Source organism: Elaeis guineensis, chromosome 4 (assembly GCF_000442705.2).
Source record: "Elaeis guineensis isolate ETL-2024a chromosome 4, EG11, whole genome shotgun sequence".
NCBI lineage: Eukaryota > Viridiplantae > Streptophyta > Magnoliopsida > Arecales > Arecaceae > Elaeis > Elaeis guineensis.
This window is the reverse complement of record NC_025996.2, coordinates 122,838,293-122,865,943: the sequence shown is the minus strand read 5'-3', so window position 1 is coordinate 122,865,943 and position 27,651 is coordinate 122,838,293. Positions and strand designations below refer to the sequence as shown.

Genomic DNA, 27,651 nt, shown 5'->3' with positions numbered 1-27,651 from the left:
GCTTAAAACCCGCACTTCTTCCCCACAGCGGTTAACCGCTCCCCCACCCCCTCTCTCTCTCTTCGAAACCCTAGCTCGCTTGATCTTCCCTTTCCCTTGCGTTTCCACCGGCCGGCCGGAGATGCCGCCTCGTGCCGTGAAGAAGGCAGCCGCCAAGAGGCGGGCGAAGACCGCGGCGGTCTCGAATCCATCGCCGAGCGTCGTGGAGGACGAGGTGGTTCCGATGGCGGAGGCATCGCCTCCCCCCGCCGAGAATAATCCGGTGGCGGATTCTGCTCCGGTCCTCACCGTAAAGAAGGAGGCGGTCGTGGAGGAATTTATCTCTTCACCGGCCGCCGTAGAGGCCCCGCTTCCCTCCGCCAAGAAGTATACAGAGGGGGATTCTGCTCCGGTCCTCACTGTAAAGGAGGAGGCGGTGGTGGAGGAATTTGTCGCTCCACCAGCCGCCGTAGAAGAGGGGAAAGCCCCAAAATTGGGGGCTCAGGATGAAGCAGATGCGACGAATGCCCCAGAAGAAGCAGTGATGGAGGAGATTGAGGAGGTGGAGGCTGCAGAAGGAACTGTTGAGAAGGTCGAGGTAGAAGTACCTGTAGAGAAGGTTGTTGAAGAAGCGATCTTGGGGAATGTTCAGGATTTTCCAGGCAATCAAGCGGACGCTGAAGAACCTTTGAAGGTTCCCGGAGTTTCGGCTGAGGCTAAGGAACCTGATGATGGAGACAACCAGATGGATGTAGAGGAAGGTATGTGTTTGTCTAGTTTTCCCGCCATCAAATGCATGCACTTTAAGTGGAATCATTTCACCAACGCCGGGATTTTCTTTTAGAAGCACATTTTTAGTTCTGCACATTTTCCCCTGAACGGACCGTGTCTATTTGTTTGAGCAAGCTAAGGTTGTAAATGTTATTATCAGCTGTGCAGGCTGTGGGCAAAAAGGAAAATGAGGGAAATGAAGGAAACTAAGAACCTATCATGTCATCCACACTCTATTTATTGGGAGAAAAAAATATGTTAAGGCCAAAAAAAAAGAGAGAGAGAGAGATAGAGAATAAGGAGGTCATAGTATATATTGTCCTTCTGTCCAACATGGCAACATCTTTTCTTTCGCTCTTCCATATTCTTTGTAATTATTCATTATAAAAAAACTATAATTGTCATGGAAGACATAACCAAAGACATATGGATGATTATGATACTTGACTATCCTAAGTTTGTAGATGACCACCAAAAATGATCATTAGAACCCCTTTTTGCATACACCGTTACCTTGATTGACCCCTTCCCCTATGCCATCACCATGACCACCCCCACTTCCTCTATTACCGGAGACACAGCTACCCTCTCAAACCATCATTCCCTCCATCACCACTGCCATGAGTTTTTGCTTTGCCTGTGCTCCATTACCATCACCAGACCAACAACATTGCTGTGATATACCACTATCGTTGCACCTACCACCATTGTCACTGTCTTCGGTGCCACCAACACTGCTATTGTAACAACCAGCTAGTTTTAGTGGTTTTCCACCGAAATAATCAATTCTGGAAACATGATTTGCACCAGTATATCATTTTACTGTTTGATGATAGTTTAATTCTTGTATTATTGAGGGATAGAGAAAAGTAGGAATAGCTGTCCCTAACCCTTGATATCCCTCAAGATCCCTTTTGTTTTTTGGTTAAGGAAAAATTGCAGTTTGAATGGGAGATGGTGGGATTAACTCAAAAAGTAATGGCATTGGGTGGGTTTATGAAATAACTCATCACTGTGGGTTTATGCTGCTACCAAACATTGCCATAGGTTATGGCAACCTTCATATTCATAATTTTAACTTATATCAGTCAAGCTTGTATCAAAAATGTTGGTTATCCTTGAAATTTCTTTATAATCCAAATATTATGAAAACTTATTAAACTCAAAACACTGCAATGGTTCCTAATTTTGACAAAGTGTAAAAGTGACAAAATAAGCACATATCATCCATATACGCAGGACCTGGCTGAAACTCTAAAACTGTTTCAGAATGCTTATTATTGAATTTGAGAAATTTGAGTATTGGTATTTGAGTACTGACTGAGGCTTGGAGCTATTTTGTTTGAATTGCTGTTTCCTGAAGTTGGTTAGTCTTTGTTGCAATTTGGTATTTGTGTCTGATTTACCATTAGCTTCAATCTGCTAGGACTATTCAGATATGAAGAGAAGTGGTTGTTCTAGGTTGTGCATGCTCTGTCAATTCTCAAGGGCCGACTTGCTGAATCTTCAACCAACACGAATATGATTACATTCTTGAGTTGCAATTTCTTAGCCATAATATTCAAGAATCTTTCAACTGAGAACTTCGTTCTCCATATTTTGGAGTTTAAATTTTATTTGTAGGCTGTAAAGCCATGCATATATAGCCATTAAGTTCTCTTAAACCATTGCAAAGTCTTTCCTCATAAGTTGACCTAATGCAGCTGATACTCTTATAGTAACCTAGTCCTTTTATGTTGATGTACTTTTGGGCAGTTATGATAGCCAAGCTTGTTATGACTTTTGAACCAAAATTAATCAGCAAGCATGTGCGTCACATGTGGTTGTACAAACAACAAAAAAGTTTTATGAATTATGAAAATGTGCATGAGAATATTGACTGTTTTAGAAATCCAGTACTTTAGTTTAGATATTTTTGTTCCAAGTTCACTCTAGATATTGAAATATCAAAAGTTATAGGGCAAACTTTTGTGACCGAAAGAAATGCAGAATAGCGATGGGATGTAGGCCTCTCATGCATGACCCAATGGTAGAGGATAAGGAAGATTCCACTAGGTCAACTCCTCAAAACCCATGCTTCCAATGCTAGAAACCCTATTTGGGAGATCTGTAGCTCTGTGGAAAGAACAACAACCAAAGGAAGGCCTCTCAAAGACCCTTCAAGCTTTTTTGTAGAACTAGAGGCTTCTTGGAGAAGCCTTTTGCTTCAACACTGCTTGTCCATTTTCCAGAAATCCCCACTACATAACTACTATTACAAATATGACCAAGAGATCATGACTCAAAAAAAGGGTGGTCTAATGCACAAGGCTTCTGCTATTGCAGCATTTAAAGGGTGAGCCTTGGCGCAATGATAAGGTTGCTCCATTGTGACATGAAAGTCATGAGTTTGAAATATGGAAACAATCTCTCCATGCATGGGGCAAGGCTGCATATATTTGACCTTCCCAAGAGGCCATGACTCAAAATCTATCATACATAGGACTTGACTAGAACCGGAATACTAAAATAATGAAAATACCCTTGGCGTACTAAAATAATGAAAATACACTTGGACTAGATAGACACTTAGAACACCCCCAAAAGTCCACTTTGACTCTTACAATAATATTAGCAACTGTTTATGTATTTACTGTTACTATTTTTCATCATATGTTCATTATAATCATTGTTGGTGCTACTGCTTGAAACAAGAGGAAGAGATAATATGTTGGTCTCACAATGTGATCGTTGGAAAGCAATGAGAGGCGATGTCCAGCAAACAGCTTTTAAAACATGTTGCACGGACTCCTCCATCCATGGGGATGTGATCCATATAGGAATCCTTGAGTTAATGGTTGTATGACCGCCAAAAATCTAACATGGTGTTTCAGTTGGGCCATTGGCCCCATCTTTCCTGCCATTGGAATTAAGTGGTGGTAAAAGAGGTGATGATCGAAATGTTTTATCCTGCCTCCATAGTTATAGGGATAAAAGAAATTAAAATGGACCTTTAGAAACAAAAAAAAATCAAAGATAATTCAAATGAGTTTGGTAGGATGGAGTTGAAGACTGGTAAGTTTCTGTTAAAGCTCTGGATGCTGAGCAACCAAACATGATTTTTACATTATACATTTGATCTGCCAATAATAATAGCCTTTTAAAGTTTTATCTGAAAATTAATGGCAACTCTGGATGCAATTGGTAGACCCATGGACTCATCTCGGTCCCATTATTTTATATGTGGCAGAGCTATGCGTGTTAAAGAAAAGAAAACTAAATGAAATGAATTTGTTAATAACATAGTTGTTTAGTCACTTTTTCAAAACATTAGGGATCAAATTTTCCTATATAGGAATGTGTATGAGTTACTTGGTCTTATCTAGACAATATTATATTTACATATAATGGAAATGAATAGAATAAATTAAATAAATTAAAAACTTTAAATAGTAGAGGCTAAAATTAAATATGAACATATATCAACATTTATAGATTTTAATGTGAAACAGTTGAACTTTAGAAAAAATATTTAGCTAAAAGAATGATGCAAATGATAATGATTGTTGTTGTTGACATCAAAACCAACTACTATAACATTAAATAATGTGTTATTAGAGATTTCTTTATCAAAAATAAGAAATTTGTTTATAAAGAATGAAGGTATTAAGATTTTATAAACATTTTAAGAGCAAAATTTTTTGATAAATATGATTAGTTCTTGTCAAGGGTAGAGAGTTTGATGAATGACATAGTCATTTTAGATATATATAACAGGCAATGCAAAATAAAGAATCATATTAAATAAGAAACACTACTTTTTATCCAAAATAAAAACTGTATGAATGGCATTATTAATAAGGTCCAAAATAAAGATTTGTATTAAATAAGAGTCCTACTTATTATCCAAAATAAAGAACTAAATTGATAATTTATTAATATGGGGGTTCACGTGGCAAATAGAGAGCTTAGTACATGTTGAGCTTCCATTTTAGTTATATATAATAAATAATGTGTTATAAGAGATTCATTTAAATTTATTTATCAAGAGGAAAGGTATTCAATTCGATCAGTTCTTATCAAGAGTAAGGAGTTTGATGAATAATTAGCCATCATATATATATATATACACACATATATATATATATAGACACACATTATACATATGTACATATGTACATGTATATGCATATGTATATATATACATTATACATATGTACATATATATATATATATATATATATATATATATGTATGTATATGTGTGTGCATGTGTGCGCGCGTGCGCGTGTGTGTACATATATATATATACATACATACGCGCGCGCGCACACACACACACATACATATATATAAAATAATGTACCATCAAAAACAAGGAATATATTATCTAAGAACCGTACTTATTACCAAAATAGAGAAGCATATTAATAACATTATTAATGCAGTCAAAAGTGAAGAACCATATTAAATAATAGTCTATGTCTCATCCAAAATAATATTATTAGTATGGGGCATCCATGTGGTGGCACAAGTTGAGCATCCATTTCATTTATATATAATAGATGTGGAAAGGAAAACAAGCCTAATAAGGAGTCAGGAATTTTGGAAATTGATCTAAAATATTCTTGGGATTTTAAGATTTTTGTTTACAAGTCCAAAGCAAGGTTTGCCATACCGTGCCGAACCTGTCGGTACACCCCATCTCGTATCGGACCGGCGGGGAACCGACACGATTCGGTAGGTAAAATCGGTACACCGGCGGTATCGAAGAAAAAAGAACAGAAAGTGAGAAAGAGAGAGGGGAGGAGGGGAGGAAGGTGGGAGCCGCCGGAGGCTGGCGGTGGCCGGCTGCGGCCATCGGAGGGCTTTCGGGCCCCGTATCGCCCAATAGGGCTTTCAAGAGAGCAAAAAAGAGAGAGAGAGCGTTCGGAGGGGGGCGGGGAACCTACCGGACGGACGGTGCCTCAGTTGCGAGGCTCCCGGTGGCCAGCGAGCCGACGCCGACGGCCTGAGGACGGTCGAGCGGGCGGAGCCCCGCCCTTCTTCTTTTTCGAAACAGACGATGTCTGTTTCGATTTTTTCTTTTTTTTTTTTTGTTTTAAACTTATGAAGTCAGCAACTGGGTTGCCGACTTAAGAATTTTTTTAAAAAAAAATAAAAATAGTGAAGCCGGCAAATCGTTTGCCGACTTCACTTAAAATCATATTTTTTAAAAAAATTTGCGAAACAGGGGTGATGCCTCTGTTTCATGCCTGCGGCGCCGCGCGCGTGGACTGTGCCCTCCGACGGTCACGGCGGCCAGTCAGAGGCCGTCCGGCGGCCCCGCCGGCTCCTTCCCCTCCCTCTTTTTTTTTCTTCCTCTTTCTCTCCCTCTATTTCTCTCTTTTTTTCTTCCGGTTCGGGTCATCGGTTCGGTACGGTATGAAACCATACCTAATCGTACCGTCGGCCGGCCGAAATGACCGGCGGTACCGGTTCAGCATATCTTGGTCCAAAGTGTTGGTTTTTTGGGTTTTTCTTTTTTATTATCTTAAATTTTTTAACGTTTTCTTATTTGAATTGCAATTTAACTGATGGAAATGCCAATATTTTTATGGTGGAAAATCAAAAGGCACTGGCAGAGTTTCTGTACTAGGCTTTTGGGATATAAATTTGTTTTTGCTCTTTTTTTTTTTTTGTATTTTCGTTTTGAGAGTAGGAGGGACCGATTGCTACCTTTTTCTATCCTATACCTATCCCACCATCAGGGGTTGACTCCAACCAGATTTGAATCCTTTCCTTCTTGCCCAAGTGGCAAGTGGTGCCATCTGAGCAAGTGCTCAGTGTTAACTTTTGCTTATACATTGGAAAAAATGCGAGGAAGTTCTATCACAGATCTTTTAAGTATGCAGCACTTTTCAGGGCACAAAGCAACAAGAGGGAATTCTTTGCTGCACCTCATAGTTTATGATGTGCATGAACAGTTAACTGTTATCCACATTGTTGCTACCAAAAAAGTAATATTTCCCTGTTGTTTAATGAGATTAATTACCATTTGGATAAATCTTGTATGAGCATGTGCCTATCTACTATGTTGATTTTGCCTTGTTCAGCTTCTTATTTGAATCTAAACTTGTTTGCTGGTGGTGAAGATTAAACATTGCTTATACTAAAATTTAATTTGCTTCCTTTGATGCTGAAGTAGTTGAAGTCGAAGCTGTGGAAAGTGAGGTTGAAGGTGCTGATGAAGAAGGGGATGTTGGTGCTGGTGAAGATGAAGATGCTGATGGGTTAAATGATGCTGATAACAGTGAAAGCTATGATGATGGAGAAGATAATGAAGAAGTTGAGGAAGAAGATCCCTCTTTATATATGCAGGCAGATAATGAAGAAATTGAAGAAGAAGAAGAAGAAGATCCCTCTTTATATATGCAGGCCACTATGACAGAGAGAAAAAAGCAGAAGGAATTTGAGATATTTATTGGTGGGTTAAATAAAGAAGCTGTTGAGGAGGATTTAATACAAGTCTTTGGTGTGTTTGGGGAGATTCAGTCTGTTAGGATAGTTAGAAATCCATCAACACAGAAAAGTAAGGGGTTTGCATTTATTCGTTACGCTAGTGTTGAGCATGCAAAGAAGGCTCTTGCTGAGCTAAAAGATGGGACAGAGGTTTATTTGAAATCTTTAACTCCTTTATAAATAATTTTCTTTTATGCAATCAACTTAATGTACAAACTTTGTCTTATGGATAATTGTTTTGTCAGGTGAGAGGGAAACAGGTTGGAATATCAGCTAGTCAATATAATGACACCCTTTACCTGGGAAACATCTGCAAGACTTGGACAAAAGATCAAGTAAAATATTTCTTTTTCCCATTTATTTGTACTTTTTCACTCTTGCACGTGTGAATTCACTTGGCATTTCTGATTGATTTATTATAGTTTTTTTTATATTTATTTACTGCAGTTCACCTACATAATCATCATGCTTATACTGTCTGTATGGTGTGCTTTCAGGTGCTAGAGACATTAAAAGGCTATGGAATTGAACAAGTAGAGCACATACTCTTGCCTGATGATCCCAATAATGAAGGGAAAATCAAGGGCTTTGCTTTCCTTGAATTCAATTCTCATTCTGATGCGATGGCAGCATTTCAGCGGTTAAAAAAACCAGATGCTGTATTTGGCTGTGATAGGAGTGCTAAAGTAGCTTTTGCACAAACTCCAATGCATCCAGCTGAGGAAGTTCTGTTACAGGTAAACTATCTTTTTTGCTCGCAGGAATGCAGACATTGCATTAGTTGTAAGACCATGTTTTTTTTAGTCTGAAATTTGGATCAATTCTATCAACTTTCGTTGTTTCTTGGTGTCCTGTGTAACTTGTACAAGTAAGGCAAGGTGTTTGTATGAATTTTGTGACTCAGAACCTTTATGGTTATGCACTCACACATTTGAATGTAGATGTCATTGGAACCCATAACAATAGAGTATTGTGAAATGCTGTTATAGTAGATTATGTACTATTATCTCTGTAATGGTAGTTAAAACACCTCACTGATGGGAAAAGGTTTTCTTGTCCTCTATTTATTGTAATACTTGGAAATATGCAAGTTAAATTGCCTATGACCTGCTTCTGAGGTACCAAGCCATCTGGAACATGTAATTCGACATATTTGCATATGTTTTATAAAGTGTTGCTGATAATTTTCTGCTTGATAAATAAAATATTTAGTCGGTCTGCAGGTTAAAACTGTATTTGTTGAAAGTATTCCGGTCTCTTGGGATGAAGAAAAAATCAAAGAACTTTGCAAACAATATGGTGAAGTAGAGAAAGTACAACTATTTCGGAAGTTCACAACAAGTAAAAAGAAAGATTTTGGGTTTGTTGAATTTACTTCTCGAGAAAGTGCTGTAGCTTGTGTGGAAGGAATAAACAGTGCTCAACTTGGGGAAGGTGAGGTCAAGGTAAGGTGTTTGAGATCTCATCCGATGCTTCTGTTGCTAATCTAAGTGGAGAAACTTACATATTGCAAGTTTCAGGTCAAAGCTAATCTTGCGAAGCCTTTGAATAAGAGAAGGCTTGCTAAGCAGCGTGCTCGAGGTGGATTTAAGGTTAAGAAAAATGAAGAAGTTACTGAAGAGGCTGGTCAGTCCAAGAAGAAAAAACATTCCAAGTCAAAAGAGGTTCTTATCAAAGGAAAAGCTCAACACAAATTAAAAAATGTTGAAGGGAGCAAGTCATCTAAGTTCCAAGGCAAGGTTGCAAAGGGTAAACATGGTCCTCGAATAAGGCCTGCTAAAGGTAAAAGACGTGGTGGGAGGGGCATGGACAGTGCCATTAATGAGAGGCCATCAAAGAAGTCACGTAAAAATCGCAACTTTGGTATGGTAAAGCTGGTTATACTATGTTCTCTCTCTCTCTTTTTTTTTTTTGCCCCCACGTTTGATAGATGTGTGCTTAAGGTTATGTTTGGTGTGTTGGGAGATGTGCAGGTAACTTGCATGGTAGACCTTCTGAAGGATTTGGCAACCAAAGGTACAGTTACTTAGGGCAACCAAAAGTAAACCATGCCGTGCAACCTACCACCTATGCTCCAAGATATGCACAAGCTGCAACTAGCTACCAGGCTTACACTTATGCTGAACCTTCTGGTTCTAAAGTTCGTCAATCTGATCTGGTAAACATGAACCACCCTCAGGCTCACCCAGCACTCACACAGAGACACACCTCTTTCTCATTTTTCTTCCAGAATTCTATTTTAAGCATGTTGTTGGTTCTTTTCAGGAACCTCATGCTGGATTTATTCCTGCGGCAAAACCTGTTCATTATAGTTATGGATATGAGCAAAGAAGGTATGACCTGTTTGTGCTTCCAGCACAATAAATGTTTCACAATGTCATTTGCTTATATATGTCTTTTGTTGTGTTTAACTAGAGCTGGTGCTTATGATAACCAAGCAAGGAGTGGTTCTGACTTTGCTGGAGGTAGCATCTGTCTCCCATGAACATAACTTTTAATTTGCAGCCAATTTTTTCTTTTTTAATGTTTTTAGCTCTTAACCAATATTATACAAATTTTCTTGAACTCCTGTTCATCATCATCGAAGCCTTTTCTATCATGGGTTTGGCCATGGAGTTGAATGTTTTGCCATCTATGTTTTATTTTATTGCTGTATGTTAGTAGTATGGTTCACCGAACTATCCCGAATCGGATGGTTCGGGGCATTTTGAGCTGTATTGGTTGCAAACGGGGGCCGGTTTGGCTTTCCAAATTGGAACATCGGACGAGGGAGAGGGAAAGAGAGAGAGGAGGGGAGGGAAAGAGTGGAAGACGCCATCGGGGGGCCGGTGGTGGCCCGTCGAGGTTGTCGGAGGGCTGCAAAGGCCTCCATGGTGCTATGTTGCCCAATAGGGCGTTTAATCGAGAGATAAATATGGAGAGAAGGGGAGCGAGGGTATCGGAGGGAGGCGCAGCCGGTGGAGAGGCTGCCGGAGGGCGTCGGGTGGTTGTTGTGGCCATCAGGTGGCGGAAAAAGCGTCGGCGGAGCCGTGGCCGCGTAATAGGGGTGACTTCCCCTATTCTTCATTTTTTTTTTAAATGATGATGAATAATGAAGTTGGCAATAGATGTGCCGCTGGCTTCACTTAAGCGAGCAAACCTATTATTGGCTTCATGATGGTTGGGGTTTTTTAAAAAAATTCTGTGAACTTGATTTTGCCGTTCGATGGCCATGACAGCCTCTCCACCGACTTCCCCCTTCCTTTTCTTTCCCTTCCCCCTCTCTCTATATCTCTCTCTCTTGGCCACGATTTGGCGGAGGAAGCGGAGGCCTTGGCGGCCCTCCGAGTGTGGGGGTGGCCAGCTTGTGGTCACCGCCAGCGTCTCCTCCGGCCACCCTCTCCCGTTCACCCTCCCCCTCCTCTCTTTCTCTCTTTTTTTCCTCTCTGGTTCCTTTCTTTGCTTCTGTATTGGTTCGCACTGGTTCGCTTCGGTATGGATCTGTACCGACTCGTACCACCGGCTGGCCAGCACGGGTCGTGATATCAGTTCTGCGGATCTTGGTTAGTACCCTTTCATTGCTATACAATTGTTAGTAGAGTTAAGATCGGCCGCTTGTTTAGTATATTATCATTATGTCAATTTATCTAAGGTATGTATAGCTCTTTTGCTGTTAATTCATTCGTATTATTTTGCATTGCTATTGTTTCTACATAATTATGTCACTAACAAACATGATTGTAAAGTTTGTTATTCTCGTGACATTTATGAAAATATGTGATTACTCTTCTAATCTTTTCTTGTAAAGATGTTATTTATCCAAAAAATGTATCCTAATCCAGTGATTTTTAAGATAAACCATAACTATAAGCAGGAAATGTTGTCTCAACTGTTTAGGGTCAACTTTATGAATCCTTATTCACTAAGAATCGCTATTAGCGCTGGATTTTCTCACAATATTCATTCATGTTACAGTTGGTGTTTGCTTTCTTTTGCTGCATCCTTCGAAAAAGATTAAATCTTTTCTTATAGAGCCCTCTTTAAATCTTTATTGTTCCTGTTTATGCCATGTAAAATTGATTCTTCATCATTTGTCCATAGTTTGTGCAACTCAAGCGACTCTAATATATTTACTTCTAACGGTATCATTCTTTGTTTTACCACACATCCATCTCAACATCCCTTTTTTTTTGCTAAATTTGACTCAATTTCTTAGATCCTTTTTATTATAACATCTTGTACCATATGACATTGTAGATGAATATCTTGAGCCATATGATAACATGGATGTTAATGCTGTTCGATAAGTTTTTGCCTCTAAGTTGTCCACATATTATTGATTAGACAATGCTGGAGAAGCATCTTTCAATGCCATCCAAGGAGCATTGATGCTATTGCATATGTGTTCATCTATCTCTTTTCTATTTTGTGTAATAAATTCTGAATAACAAAGCACTCAATACTGTAGTATTTCTTAAGTATCAATCTTAAATTGGGCTTTGATATTCTAAGATTTACTTGGTTAGATTCATTAATATTTAATCTTGTTTGTTTTCATCAATTAATACTATATTTGCTGCAAATGTATGTCACAGTAATTATTCATTGGAAATAATGATAAATTCCTATATGTTTTGATATAAAAAGATATGCTTTATGCTTATCCTTGGTGTAAAGTTATCGTGATTGAGTTATATTTCTTGTGCCAAAACCAAATTTTGCACTAACCCTTGCATCAGTATGCATGTCAATAATTTTAATGTACAGCCCATGTACCACCTTTCCTTCTTAAGTTCACCAAGTTACCTTTCTTGGTACCTTAAAGTAAACCTTTCATATTTTTCTGTTAATTGCCTTAGAAGGTAGCCATCATTGTAAGCTTTCTCGCCTTAGACCAAATTAGTTCTTTGATGTTGTTAGGGGCAGATTTAGGGGGTCCATGAGTCTAGTGGTTGTGGCTTCCCTGCCTCATGTGAGCTGACCTACAAAAGCTTCCCTTTTTAGTTGCAAAACCTGCTCATGGTCCATGTTTTTTTGGTGGGAAAGAAGATTGCTATTCCTAGGCTTTAGAATCATGGAATCAATCTCGGGGATATCTATGACTCCACATTGACCCATCCAACTAGCTGGCCATATTAGGGTAGGGCTTCTTGTATCCCAGTTCTATAAGGATTGGGAATCATAAACAACAAATCCAACAGCTTTATGCTTTCTTTGCAGTATGGCTTGCTTCCTCTCAGTATTGAGAACAGTCTAAGTCGCAACTCTCAATCCTTACAAAAAAAAAGGGAAAAATTCCTCTCAGTGTTGACAAGAGTCTAAGTCTCAACTCTCAATCCTTACCCCCCCACCGAAAAAAAAAAAGAAAAAAGAAAAAGAAAAATAAAAATCAACTCTAAAGACTACTCTAGGGTATGACAAAGTGGATCATGGCCATTGCTTTCTCTTTCTCTTGAGCTCGCCTTCATGCATAAACCCCAAGAGTTCTCTTCTGATAAATTCTTTTTGTTGGTGGATTGGCTTCTCAAATCTGCAGTATAAAATTCCTGTTATGTTCGTCAAATTGGTGACCTGCAAACTTGGGGGATAGGTAAATACATCCTTAGTTTCTATTGTGCATCATTTTATTTTTCTTAAATAATATGCATGATATAATTAATTGATCCTATAGATTTGAGAGAGTTTAGTATGTCGCTTCTTGTTAGTCATACTGAAAAAGGAAAAGCTTGATGGCTATTATCTTCTATTTTCTCATTTTTTTAATCTACTTGGTCCAACTTTTCATGTTTTAATATAATATTCTTGTTCAAAAAAACTATATTTTTGTCCAATAGTATTTAAGTATGTTAAACAAAAAAAAATGTTTCCTTTTTCATATTTCTTAATCAAGAGCATTATTTAATTAGTGCAGTTTTGCATGTATCCTATATTTTTGCAAATTGGTAATTCATACTTCTTGGATCATTCAACATTTTCATGATTTTTGAAATCTCATTTAAGGAGCTAGTAAGTCAAGTTAGCATAATATCCTATTATTTTCAAAACCCTAAATGATATTCCATTCAGGACCAAATGCCTCACCTATTTTTGTTCTTTGTAAAAACTATTTAAATTTTAGTTTTACAACATTGTACAAGGAGAAATTTGGCAACTAGTTAATCATAACTCTTCTATCAAATTTCTTTAGTAGAATTTTCATTTAATGGATTTTGAAAATAGCATGTTCATCTTTGTTTAGTTTGGGCATCTTTCACTGGCTGGTGCTTCACAACTCCTTTCACTTGACATGCCCCTGCCCCCAACTCCTACCTCAAGCATGGTTTGAAATACCTGTGGAATGGGGCGAAACCATTTCAGAGAAAACAGCATCGAGACCCCTCCCCTCTGACCCTCTAAACATATAAAAACAAGGTAAAATGGACTGGGTCAGGTTGGTAACCACTGGTACAAATCCCGCTTCAGCTGGTATGATGCATGAATTGTGTTTCTTGACTGCAATGGGTTGGTACTACACGGCTTGCAAGACATCCTGACACGTGCGCATTTTTTTCTAAAATATTGGGGTAGGGGCCTCTGCAGCATGTCCTTGCACCCTTTCAGGCATCTCATGAGAGGTTCTTCCTCTCCATTTGCCCAAAACACGAGAAAGAGAGGGGGAGAAAGATAGAAAAAGGGGAGAGAGAGAGGGGGAGAAAGATAGAAAAAGAGGAGAGAAAGAGCAGAAGCAAGTGGAGAGTGGGGGAGTGTCGAGATGGGGATGGGAAGCCAATATCATAGAATAAAGGGTCTTCACATGTGGCGAGGCCCTTTTTCCCAACTGTTTTTTTGAATAGCCAAAAGTTGGCAGAAACTAGGAAAATCGGAGGAGAATCTAGACTAATTTTTTTCTGTTTTGCTTGAATTTTGGAATATTGTAGGGTGCACAACACCCTACAACATGGTGATTTTTATTTTTCATTTTTTTTTTAAATTATTAATAATTTTGGATTATAATGTTAGTAAAAATAAAATAAATGAAATTTGGGTTTCAAAAAATTGTAGGATGTTTGCATCTGCAGTATGCACCTGCTACAGTTTTTTAATCCAGATATCTATGAGGGCCTGAACAGTCTACTTGGGATTGAATTCATAAAGCAAGTTATTATACATTTTCTTTGTTCAGTATTGTACTGTATTTGTCAATTTATTTCTAAATATTCACTGTTTATTGATCCATGTTGACTTAGTCATTGGGTGTTGGTATTGATATTGACACTCTGATATCTCACATCTATAGAAAACACAATTAAAACACTAAAATACAAAACAAAATTGACCCAATGCCCCTATTTTGCATAGAAATAAAAAAAACTTGAAAAAGCAAAAAAAAAAAAAGGATCATGAATGCAAGAATTGAATCTCCCACTAAATTATCACCAAAATGGTATCTGCTATGTACATTTTCATATCCTAGATCCCTTTTCCGTGCATGTCTATTCAAGTCACAACCACAATTTTCCTTTTCCCCTTTAGGATACCTTGCATTGATTTCCTTACAGAATTGCTTCTGATTCTTTCATCCAAATCTACTAGGGGTACATAAGCATTGAATACATCGCTAATGTGTCACCTAAAACTAACCAAATAGCTTTTAGTGTATTCTTTGTCTTCTTTACAACCACAATTTATTTCTGTTTTTATCCACTATTATTCCAATTTGATTTCAATTACTATCTTCCCCTACATATAAAACTTTTTAATCATCGCTGATGTTTTTAAACTTCTTACATTTTCATTTGGTTTCTTGTAAATAAAGAAGCACAAGAAATAAATAAGCCATATTAATTCTTCGTTCTACCATGTGTCCACTAGCTTGTTACTCTTTCCACCACTGATTTAAGTTCTCATTGGCTGCACACCGGTACTTGCTATTCTATCGCATTAGTGCATACCAAGCACTGGTTGCCATTTCGTGCCAATTCTAGGCTGTTAAGTTGTTGACTGGTGACATTTTAATTTTCGCTATCTGGTCAATATTCTGACATTTAAAGTAGGAAATCAAGTTCTCTTCTTTTTGTGAAATAAGTTTTTCTCCTTTCTTTCTCATGCTTTTGCTTCATTTCGTGTAACTTATGTTCTTATTACTTAATATGGGCAGTAATTGTACTCATTAGCTTTTGGAGTTGATAGCTAGATCATGCTGTGGCATGTCTGATACAGTAACCTATCCTTGCCCACTTCTCACCACAATCAACCATGCTGTATCGGACTATACCATTTGGTATTAGGTGCACCATACTAGGTGGTTTTGTTGTTTGTTGAATATCTTATTTCCTTATACAACTTTTCTTTGTCTTGATGTGACAGATGATCAATTTATTTATTGCTCTAACTTCAGAATCCATCATGTTATGTCTGTATGGACTGTTAATAGTACATGATACATGAATGTTACATGTCCTCTACCTGAAAATACCTCATCAATGTTGTTGCCCAGAAGTGCAACCTGAGAAGCCGGTTGGGTGGGGGGTGTTGAATTGGGTTCCTAGAAAATTTGAAGTAATTATGTGCACTAAAGCTACTTAACTGAGTGATTGTGAAGTGAGAATAATGAATGTTAGCAGTAATATGTAAAGAAAAAAAATGCAAGAAGGAGCAAAGCAAACACAATCAAACACCATAAATTTATAGTGGTTGATGTCAAACTTAGCATCTATATCTACTCTCCAAGAACTTTAGCTTGGGAATCAATTATACGGGGACGTTTGATAAGGAGTAATCCATCAAGATCAAGGATGATGTAAGTGAATGTGATGAGATTACCGTGTTTGGTTGCACTATGGTGATCCTACGTGGCAGTAATTTCAAATCACCCCCACTCAAATCACCGTCCAACACGGTGATAGAAAATCTGCCCTCAAGGATGGGTATTCAACATCACTCCATCACAGTAATCTTATATTAAAATACGTTAATCAAAATACCTTCATAATCCAGAGATTTTCTGAAAGAGGAAGTCTATCTTTTTATTTGTCACGATATTTTTTTGCACACATATGTGATATTATTTACGCACGTTGGATGGATAGTTGGGGTGTCATCTCTACAGAAGAAGAGAAGGATGTCTTTCCTTTTCTCACCATGATGATTAGAAAAAGAAAAAATCTATTAGATATTTTTCTAAAATTTTCTCAATTCCAATACTCAATCCCAACTCTCAAAGCTTTGTTGAGAGGGTGACTCGAAGCGGTGATTTCGTTTCCTCAACCTAAGTACGGTAATGTGAGGCTTTCCTTTTCTTCCATCTCTGTCATTTTTTCCCTTTCCATCTATATGTTAGGGGTATTTTTTGGTATTATATGGTCGGTAATCTTGGATTCTCATAGCATACCGAACAAGTTACTTTTACATATTCGGGGATCTTTAATCACTACACTATGACCAACTAAACATCGTGATCTTAGATCACTAGGGATTAGATCACTCTAGGATTTGGATCACTAGTGATTCTTAGATTACCGTGGTGATCCCAGTTGGATCACCAAACGCCCCCAACAGTTTGATTGTTTTGCACAGGCTCATAATCACAACTTTATTGAATGATGTAGTGGTTGTGGATGTACTCTTGGTAGCTCACTCTCATTCAACGCACTTTCACTCATTCTTTTGCTTCTCTTAAGTGTATTCAATGATCACACTGTAATATTTGAAGTTTTTGCTCAAAAGTTCACTTCCTTTCATTTATATCTATTCTTCCATTTAATTTCAAGCCTTAAATACCATAAAAAATGACTGGGGTTGACTCTTCTATCTGCTCCTTGAGAGTATTTCGGGGTTGACTCTTCTGAACTTGGGGTTGACTCGTGGCTGACCAAGGTTGACTTATGAAGCTTTGGGGTCGATTCTTAGGAGGGTTGATTTTCCGTGCTTTCTATTTTTTGCCCGAGACTATTGAGGGGTCAACTTGTCTAAATATGGAGCCAACTCGTGAAATATTCCAGTATGCCCCAACATGCTGGGGTCGATTCTTGAAACCTTCCAAAACAATGGCCTTTTGTTTGACACTGGTTGTTTCTGGGTCGGCTCTTGATTGTCTGGGGTCGACTCATCTAAGTTGAAACTTTAAAAATTTTGCTTGAATTCCTTTCTGACTTGAGTGATTTGAGTGAGTTCCTTCTTCAATTTAATTAATCATTTTGAGCATATTTACAGGTCCTACAACCATTCTTAAACACATAATTAGTACCTTTGTACTCAAGTGTTTTGTATCATCAAAATCAAACCTTTGGTTAATAAATGTCCAGATCCAAGAAATTATTTGTCTGCTCAGCATAATGTCTTCTTTGTGGTTAGCTTGTCAGTTGGCATGAACAGTTTACTGAGCATAACCTGTTGGTAGAAAACTATTTGCAGCATTTTCTTTATATAAGCCGATGTGGATGCCTTTCTTAGTAAAATCTTTACCACTTTTGGTCTTAGTCCTGTCACATGTGATCTGCTCCCATCATTTGTGCAGTCTCAACAGAACTTCCTTAGAAATTGTCAGAACTAGACGGTGAGTCAACAACATATTTGGGATTAGAGGATTACTCTTTTAGGTTGAAGTTGCGGGTCGACTCCTCTAAGTTGAAACTTTAAAAATTTTGCTTGAATTCTTTTTTGACTTGAGTGATTTGAGTGAGTTCCTTCTTCAATTTAATTGATTGCTTTGAGGTACTACAACCATTCTTAAACACATGATCAGTACCTTTGTACTCAAGTGTTTTGTATCATCAAAATCATACCTTGGGTGAACAAATGTCCAGATCCAAGAAATTATTTGTCTGCTCAGCATAATGTCTTCTTTGTGGTTAGCTTGTCAGTTGGCATGAACAATTACTAAGCATAACCCATTGGTAGAAAACTATTTGCAGCATTTTCATCATTTAAGCCTATGTGGATGCCTTTCGTAGTAAAATCTTTACCAGTTTTGATCTTAGTCCTGTCACATGTGATCTGCTCCCATCACTTTTGCAGTCTCAACAGAACTTTGTTAGAAATTGTCAGAACTAGACAGTGAGTCAACAACATATTTGGGATTAGTGGATTACTCTTTTAGGTTGAAGTTGCATGTCATGTCCTTCATGTATCATGAGGACCCATTCTAGCCTACTCGTTTATGATCCATCAGTTGTGTCCATTTAGAACACGAGTTTGTGCCTCAAGAAATTAGACCTGATGTTTCCTGTGCATTTGCGGTTCCATAGCGGTTGGATTATGCTGATGCAGAATACCTAGGCTGGTCTAGCATTATTTAGCTTGCCTGTATGAGGTATCCAACATTTTCTATCTTCTAAACTTGTAGGATGAGAGGAACATTATTGGTGCTTTAATAAATTGAGGTTCTAGATATTCCTTCATCCTGTTCAGATTGTTTCTCTTTGATTGACTCTAGTATGGAAATTAATCCTCTGTATGAGATTGTTAATCTGCTCCACATGATCAGGCTTCTCTGCTTGCTCACTTAATCTCTTCTCAGTGCATTATATATTTGCCACCATGTTTGCTTTGTGTTTCCACTCGGTTGCATGCAATTAAAAATGGAAAGAGCCACGTTGTTATAAATGAAGGCAGTTTTTCAGGGTAGCTACTTGGGTCATCAGACTAGGAATTTAAATGTCATTGGTGAAGATCTTAAGGGGTTTCAAGAAGATGTTGTCACTTTGCACGTATTTCTGAAATGTGTGCTGTTTTTTTGAAAGTTCCTAAGAGGAGAGAATGAGGTCATCAGTCTGGGGAACAGAACTGCAGTTTGTAGGTTGACTTTAGCAATTTGAACTCGGCTATGGTAAGTTGTATTTCTGCAGAAAAGAGAAGAAGAGAAGAAGGAACAGATCAGGAGACTTGTGAAGATGGACAGGAGAGGAAAGAAGGAAATAATAAATAACAAGAGACTCAACACAGAGAAAATAGAAGTTGGTTGAACCTAGCCTCATCCTTCATTTCTTTTTTTTTATGACAAAAAAATTCTTACTCTAACAGCTTTTAGAAATAATTGGCTTACAACATATTGATGTGAGGGCACTTGATGCTTTACATGCAAAGAAACATATGACTAAAAGATATTGCAGAATATAACTAAAGGGCTTAACCAGTTACTCCATAAAAAATCCTCTTTCTTTTTTTCATACAACTCCATAAAAAATCATCTAGTCATCTCTTAAAATTATAAAATAGATCATCTTAGAGACTGATGTGCTGTAATTTCCAAAAACAATCAGAAATTTATCCCTTAAATGAATGTTAGGGCATTAAACACATGTATCATTGCAAAGCCTGGACTGGGCTAAAAAATGCTGGAGTTGCTTTTGGCTTCTTTGACAAAGCCAAAAAATGACCCAAATTGGAGATTAGCATTTTCTTGTTGAAGTTCTGATTTAGGTGAGCAGGTCCTTGAAATTTTTAGTCTTTTAATTTGTCACATCCTTTACCTTGCAAAAACTGATCCTTGATGATTCACATCACTAATGGCTTACACATATGAGCATCTTGGAGTGTTACGTAGACACTTGGCAAAGGTGCTAAATATTCAAGTGCCAAGTGACCTCAAGTATCAGATATGACAGCATCCAAAACTCTATTCATGAGGACATGGAATACATATGTGTATGTATCTTTGTCTATTTGTTTGTTTATTTTCCAATAATTAAAAGAAATAGAAATTGAAAGGGGGATGTATGGGTATATATTGCTATATAACACACAATGATGTTTAACTTAACTATGATAAGTTTATATGTATAACATAATGACATGTGAATTGTCCATATAATGTTGACAACCTTATATTAAATTTATTAGGAGGCTTTGCTGAAAGGTCCATATAACCTTGACAACTATATATTAAGAACATAAGGGCACTTTTCTTTAATATCCGCATATAATTGATAATTCTATGATAGAAACATAAGGGCATTGCTTAAAGTGTGCGGCACTTGAAATTAAGAGTTTGTTGTATGAGACGCAAACAAAAATAGCCAAAGACTTTTGCCTAACGTTATCAAGACATTTTAAGATAGAGTACGTAGCCCTATCAAGGTATGCCATATCGTATCTAACCAATGGTACAGGGCATACTGTACTATACTAGTACTGAATCAATACACAGTATGGAGGGCATACTAATACTTGGTATGCTGAATTGGCTCTGGTACCGAGCGTATCGGCATAGTAGTAGAAGGTGGAACCAGTATGGGGCCTATTACCGAGATGGCATACCTTGAGACACATCATGTCAGATTGTACATTGTCCTAGTGGCCCAAGTGTCAATGCTCCGAGAAACCTTAAAAATGGAGTGTCCATGTAACTTTCACTATTGGGTTTGCACGGCTAGTTGTTGGTGGCTGGCTCACTTGCATGGGTTTATTACTTTTACAATTTGTTCACACACTCTAGAGCATGACTTAGTCTTCTTGCATGTGCCCGTGGTCAGTGCTTTTTCTCTCTCACTTGCAATGACTCCTGTGCAATAGCATGCATCTGTAACTAAGGTTTTAAATTCCGTGGGATGGGGCTGTTCTAGTTTTTTCATGGAACAAGATGCATCACTATCCTATTTTGTCCCGACGTTTAGGACAAGAGATGTCCCAAGACTTTCCGATCAGGACGTTGGGATGCTAGTGAGACGGCCTTGTTTCGACACATGGGATGGTACCTCGTCCTGGTGTCTTGAGAGGACTTGAATCATTATGACTGTAACTAAATTTACACATGCATATGTGCTGAATTGCTTACAAAAATGTTGCTTACAAAAATGCTGCTAGCACTGGCTTGTCCTCCAATGCATGACCCCTGGTGAATGAATTGTTGTCATTGCCAGCTCAATTTTTTTGAGCTATCTTGCTTTAACTCAGCCTGCACTAGGTCTCAATTTGATGCCTTTAATTTGATAGACTTGTGGTTGAGATGCACCCAAGTTGTGCCACGTCTTCATGGCTGATGCAGTAGCCCAAAGTCATGCTTCCCTCAATAACTCAAATTTTCAATCTCAGTTCTGCATTTCACATTTTTTTTAGAAAATTTAGCAAAATAAGACTGTAAGCGCATCCTAGAGGCACTGATCAGCGTCTAGTTGAAGATACTTGACTGAAATGTCAGGTTAAAAGGGTGGTAGTAAAAGAAAATCTGAGAACTCCTGATAGTCTCTTTAAATTTCTCCCATTAATACCCTTGTTTTTCACACACACACACACACACACACACACACACACATATACATACATACATGTATACACACACACACACACATATACATACATACATACATATACATATACATACATATATATATATATACACACACACACACACACACATACATATACGTATGTAAATATATACATATACATATACATATATACATATACGTATGTAAATATACATATATATATATATATATATATATATATATACATATATACATATATACATATATACATATATACATATATACACGTATGTATATATATACGTATGTATATATATATATATATATATATGTATATATATATATATACACATATATGTATATGAATGTATATGTATGTATGTATGTATGTATGTATGTATGTATGTATATAGGCATATCTATATAGATATATATGTATATCTATATATATATATATATATATATACATATATGTATATGAATGTATATGTATGTATGTATGTAGGCATATCTATATATATATATATATATATGTATGTATGTATATATATGTATATATGTATATATATATATATATATACATATGTATGTATACATATATATATATACATACATACATACATACATATGTATGTATACATATATATATATACATACATACATACATATGTATGTATGTATGTATGTATATATATACATACATACATACATATGTATGTATACATATATATATATACATACATACATACATATGTATGTATACATATATATATATACATACATACATACATACATATATATATATATAGATATGCCTATATACATACATACATACATACATACATGTATGTATGTATGTATGTATGTATGTATGTATGTGTATCTATATACATACACGCGTGCGCGCGTGCGTGCACACACACACACACACATATATATACACCCTAAAAGATTTCCATAATGTTCCAGATGTTGTACTTCCACACAAATCCAATAGATAAAAGAAAGTTGGGGGAAAAAAGCCTGAGAAAGTTGGTTGACAGGGGGATGGAAGGCGGAAAAGAAATAACCCCACAGGCCACAGCAGACCTCTTCTCTGTGTTTCATTTTTTCTTTTCTTCTTCCCTCCTATACTGCTTTCTTTTCTCTTTCCATGCTCTTCTCTCTCCATACCTTTCTCCAAAATGCCTAAAGTGCTGTCTCATCCTCTGATTTTCTGTGCAAAAGAGATTGGGATGGTGCAGATTATTTACTTATGCTCAAGTGGATGTGTGGGCTGTATGCTACTAATGGTCTTTAGTATGACAAGACATAGCTGACTAGGATAAGTTGTAGTTTTTTTAAAAAAGGAAATGATTGTCAGTATACAACTAAGTCCATGACATCTTAAGTTATTGCTCATATAGGCTGATAGGACACCATGCAGGGATTGGCATTTTTAAGGTCTTTGTTGGTGACATTCTACCCCTTATATTCCAAATGCCTGATAATTGATCCGAGCTGCATCAATTGTGATTTCACTAAGGCTGCTCCAGGGGTCAGCCAAGTTGAAATGTGGTTGACCCTAGTTGCACCAAAGTGACACTCTTACAGTGCAAATGCAAACATGTGATTTGATAATAGTTTGGCATGTTAACTGCAAAAAGCTGAATTGCCCTTTGTATGGACTTGAATTTAATCAATGTTGTTACAGAATTTCTTGTATTTTTTCTGTAAAATCTGTGCTGTGATTTGAACTCAAGCCTTCATGCTTTGGAACACAAACCTCTTATCAAGAGGAGCAGACATCAACCATGTGGCTTTATAGTGTTGGAACCATGCAAGTTTTTTTTAACCATAAAAGGCTTCATTGCCTGACTCTGTAGTTTTGACTAAATTACCATTTAAAAAACCATTGTTTGCATGACTACTTGGCTTTGTGATTCCTTCAGCTTCTTGAATATCAGTAGTCTAATGTTGAGCAAGAAGCCTCTACAAAAAGCCTGGTAAATCAATAATTTGTTAAGTGTTACATCCATTAGTTTTGAGTTGCGTTGTTTATGAGGTCTTTAGTAGATAGCAATTAAGAAAATTGAGAGATATAAAATCAAAATTTGAGAATACTTAGGTTGCGTTTGGTGCATTGCGAGGTAGTGGTAATCTGGATTACCTACAATTTGGATAGATTGCTAGTAATGTTGATTACTGTGTTTGGTACACGTAGGTAATGTTGCAGTAAGATTACTGAGAATCTTGATTGATATGTTCGGTATGACAATCATATTACTGTTAATGCAACATCAAATTTTCAAAATATCCTTAAATCAAATTTATTAAAAATCACACCCCATGCACAAAATTTTCAATTTTTCAGAATAAAAGAACAAAAATATATAATATAATATAATATATATAATATAATATAATATATATAATATATTATATTATTATTTTTATTTTTTTTCCTTCTCCTTCCCTTGCATGCCACACCCCCCTTCAACCCCTGGCTGCTTCGACCTCGACCCCTTGGCTGTCCGCCCTCGGTCACCCGACAGTCGCGTCTCCGGCATAGCCCTCGGCTGTCCATGCCACCCACTACATCGTCCCCTTCCCCCCTGGCGAACCCGCACCCCACGCTCTCTGCAGTCGCCTCCATCGCCGCCTTCATCCACCCGCACTGCCACCCTCACCCGCGTCGTAGGTCCCCCACACCTCACCCCCACCCCCCGCGACCTTCGGCACAGCGGCGGCGGCGGCGATTGGTGTCGCTTGAACCTCATCGAGCCTGATCTTCTCTTTCCTCACATTAGACAAAAAAAAGAAAAAAAGAGGGGAGAAAGGGACCGTCGGCTCCTCCATGCCATGTCCTCCATGCAATGACTGTAGGCCACCGTTCGGAGAGGCAGCAGCGACTCCGACGGCAACATCTGGGCAGCCGATGGCGTCGGATGTGGCTCGCTGGCGGCCCGGTTAACCAAACAAACAAAAAAAAGGGGGGGAGGGGTCGTCGAATCCCACCTTGATCAGCATTTTTTCCTTGCTTCTCGATGGCTGCCGACGGCTGGCAGTTGGTAGACGGCCTGCTGATTCGCCGATTTTGGGGCCATTGCCGATCGGATTTTGTGGAGGAGGGCGACGGTTTTGGCTCCCTCTCTTTCCGTTGCCCATCATGAGGAAGAAGATCGTTCGAATTTTTGAGGGTATTTTTATTCAAAAAAATTATTACAAGATTACCAAATATATGGTAATTAGAATAGCCACTCCTCCCCTTGGTAATCCAGATTACCTCATGGGAGATAATTTGAATTACTTGATAATCTGGAAAGCATACCAAACGTGGTAATCTAATGGGGCCTCTTTAAATTACCAGCAATCTGGATAGATTGCCAGCTACCAAACACAACCTTATAGTTATGATTCATGGTTAAAGGTGTTTACTTCTATCACATGTTAAGGCTTGTCAGGGGCTATGGATGGTGATGACTCCATCTAATTATTGTTATTCAAAAAAAGAAAGAAAACTTTGCCACTTTTTTTTCATTAATGTAAAAGGTCATCCTTTAGAATTTGAATTATTATTCTTATTGTTTCTGTACCATGATATCAACCAAACTGATGGACACTAATTTTTTTTTTCAGGAATATTCTGTTTTTTAGAATTTTATGGCTGCTTGTAAAATAGTGAACCGAAATATATTTTTCATTTTTATATTTTCCCGCTATTTTCTTCATTGTTGTAGTTAGCTTATTATGATATTTATGACTTACCAAACTGTGGGAGAACGAAGCGAAGAAAAAAGTAGGCTAGCAAGGAAGGAACGTGTGGGCAAAGATAGTTTACAGCCATGTGTAGCCATGAATGACATTCCTGACTTCTTCCTGTAATTTTTTGAAAAATTCAAATTGATTTAATACTTTTAAGAGCGATGTAAGTATGACTTTTGCTTATGTTTTGCGGGGTTCTCAAAATAAAAGCAGACTGTCTAGATTGGAGGACACAGTATTAAGTTTCATCAGGAAAAGACTTCTACATTATGTTTCTTTATATTTGGTATCGGTCTGCAGGCTATGATTTCCTTAGAATATGCTTTTGTATCAATGTCTCTAAGTAATTATACTTGGTTCTTATACTTCTAATCTAGTACCTATTATTGCTGCTGTTCCCATTGTTATGCCCATACTCATTTCATCTTTATGATGCTGCAGCTGCACCAGTTACTCAAACATCCTATCCTGGGTACTCAAGCTATGCTGGCTATGAGGTTATAATTTTTATCTCTGTTACGCTACCATCATAGAATTAACATAATTTTGTCGACATGGTTATGTATTGATGGTTTCTTGTTAGATCAAATTAGGAAAACGAGCCTTGGAGATGATAGAAACTAAAAGTGTTGAGCATATGATCATGTGAGATTCACAAAATGAATTCACAGAAAAACATTCCTTTCATGAAAATAACCTTTTTTTAAGACTTAAGAATTGATTCTTCTTTGTGGTAATTGAACTTCTCCATCCGTTGATGTTTTAGATAGACTAGCAATGCATGTCTAGGAAGGGTAAGATGATGACCAGAAAAGATAGACTTGACAGTGGACAAAGCTCAGTAGGCTGGCTTTGGCAATGGAGTCCTGGTTTTATATGGTATAGACATTTTTCTTAGTTTTATATAGGAAGGTGAAACACACCCTTTTTTGGGCATTTATTTTCAATACATGAAAGACCCCATTTTGCATGTGCACCTGACATTGTTTGGTTATTGTCAAGATGACTAAATGAAATCAGACACTGCATGAACTACATGATTTCTGAATGAGCAATCCTATGACAGTCCCCTCTTGGGTCATCTTCCACACAAATCTTGACATGCTGATGGAAGTTCTGGTGTAGATTTTTAAGATTGTGCATACCCAAGGCACATGACCCTCAATACTATAGTTTGATTATCAAAGGGATAATTTGGGCATTCGCCAAGTTTTGGTTGCCATATTTTTGTTCTTTCTAATTCAGTGTCTTCCCTGCACCTCTCTCTCTATAGACAAACTTATTCTTTGAGACCGTGGAAATTTGCCTAAAACTCTCTGCAATGCCTTTGGTGTTCTTGCAGGCTGGTTATGCTTATCCTGGCAACGGGGCATATGGCAGCAGCGCATATGGCAGAAGTGCATATGCACCTCACAGGACATATTACTGAGGTGCATCTAAAGCTTGCAGTTGCTGGTTATGATGTGTGAGATGGTGGCTGGTTAAGACACCAGATGTTTCATTTATTCTCCCCAATTTTTTACAGAGGCACTGCCTATGGTATATATGGTACTAGAGAGATGGGACATTGGGTGACTCGATCTAATAGTTTATATTCGCACCCAAACTCAGAAGTGGCGAAAATTATTACATGCGTGTCCTATAACTTGCCACATGATCTGTAATACTGGTCTCTCAAAGTCATTCTAAAAGATGGAAATTAGCTCCTTTGCCTTTCACATGCCATCATATTTTCTTGTCATTTTTCTTATATCCTGTGAAAAGATTTTATCTTAGAATGCTAATGATAACCCAAAAAAACTTACAAGATTTTTTTTTTAAATTTTCGTTGGAATCTGTTTTAATGTAAATCAACATGTTGAGGATTTGTTTGGTCTGCGTGAAGAAATTTTTTCTATTAGAATATTATTTTTTGAAAATTTGGTATTTGGAGATGTGGTGTTTAAGAAAGTGATTTTTATATGTTTGGTTGTCTATGAAAAAATAGTAGATTTCAGGTTGGTTTATGCTTGCTTTAAGTATTTATTTTTTTTAAAAAATTATATAAAATATTTATTTTATTTTTAATAAAGGAAAAGTTCTGATTTTTATTTTATCTAAAAATTTAGCAGTATATTTGGAAAGTAAAAATTATCCTAATTTTCATCCAGTGGGAATTAGAATTTTTTTTTTTTTATTCTATATGGCTTTTTTTCATGGAATATGAAAATTTTATTTTCATAAAAATATTATTTCTTCGTTTCTTCCTTTGAATATGCAGTAAATAGTACGCGTATCAACTACCTTCACGAAGATTAGATATCCGAGTGCCTCGCGAACCGTTGGTGTTATTAGTGGTGCAATAAGACAATGGGAATTAAAGATAGCACTGACCATTCCCGTTCTAAAATGCTAGAGATATTGTCTTGATGAACAGCATATGATTCAGTGTCAGGTCTATTGGGGAGTTTGGAGCTAAATTTTGAGCTTTGCCCTACCCATGAGTGATGGGCTTTTGCTGCATCTGGATGAA

General features: G+C 37.4%; 1 protein-coding gene across 3 annotated transcripts; it reads left to right on the top strand.

Annotated features, from left to right (window-relative positions):
- LOC105042717 (uncharacterized) lies at positions 1-26,857 on the top strand. Of its 3 annotated transcripts, none has more exons than XM_010920016.4 (11): positions 1-740; positions 6,917-7,380; positions 7,476-7,565; positions 7,728-7,967; positions 8,454-8,675; positions 8,751-9,093; positions 9,204-9,388; positions 9,496-9,563; positions 9,646-9,695; positions 25,581-25,636; positions 26,482-26,857. In XM_010920016.4, the coding sequence occupies exons 1-11, from the start codon at positions 122-124 to the stop codon at positions 26,566-26,568; spliced, it is 2,424 nt and encodes an 807-aa protein (XP_010918318.1). In that variant the 5' UTR covers positions 1-121; the 3' UTR covers positions 26,569-26,857. The 3 variants fall into 3 exon arrangements, with proteins under 3 accessions (XP_010918318.1, XP_073112860.1, XP_010918317.1); XM_010920015.4 differs by having other exon boundaries at positions 4-740; positions 6,914-7,380; XM_073256759.1 differs by lacking the exons at positions 25,581-25,636; positions 26,482-26,857 and adding an exon at positions 12,746-12,765 and having other exon boundaries at positions 2-740; positions 6,914-7,380.
- Positions 26,858-27,651: the final 794 nt, after the last annotated feature.

Bases quoted from the DNA above. Each gene is read 5' to 3' on its own strand.
- LOC105042717 (XM_010920015.4), top strand. From the start codon at position 122: ATGCCGCCTCGTGCCGTGAAGAAGGCAGCCGCCAAGAGGCGGGCGAAG. The intron at 741-6,913 runs GTATGTGTTTGT...TTGATGCTGAAG, and splicing joins CCAGATGGATGTAGAGGAAG to TAGTTGAAGTCGAAGCTGTG. The intron at 25,637-26,481 runs GTTATAATTTTT...GTGTTCTTGCAG, and splicing joins CAAGCTATGCTGGCTATGAG to GCTGGTTATGCTTATCCTGG.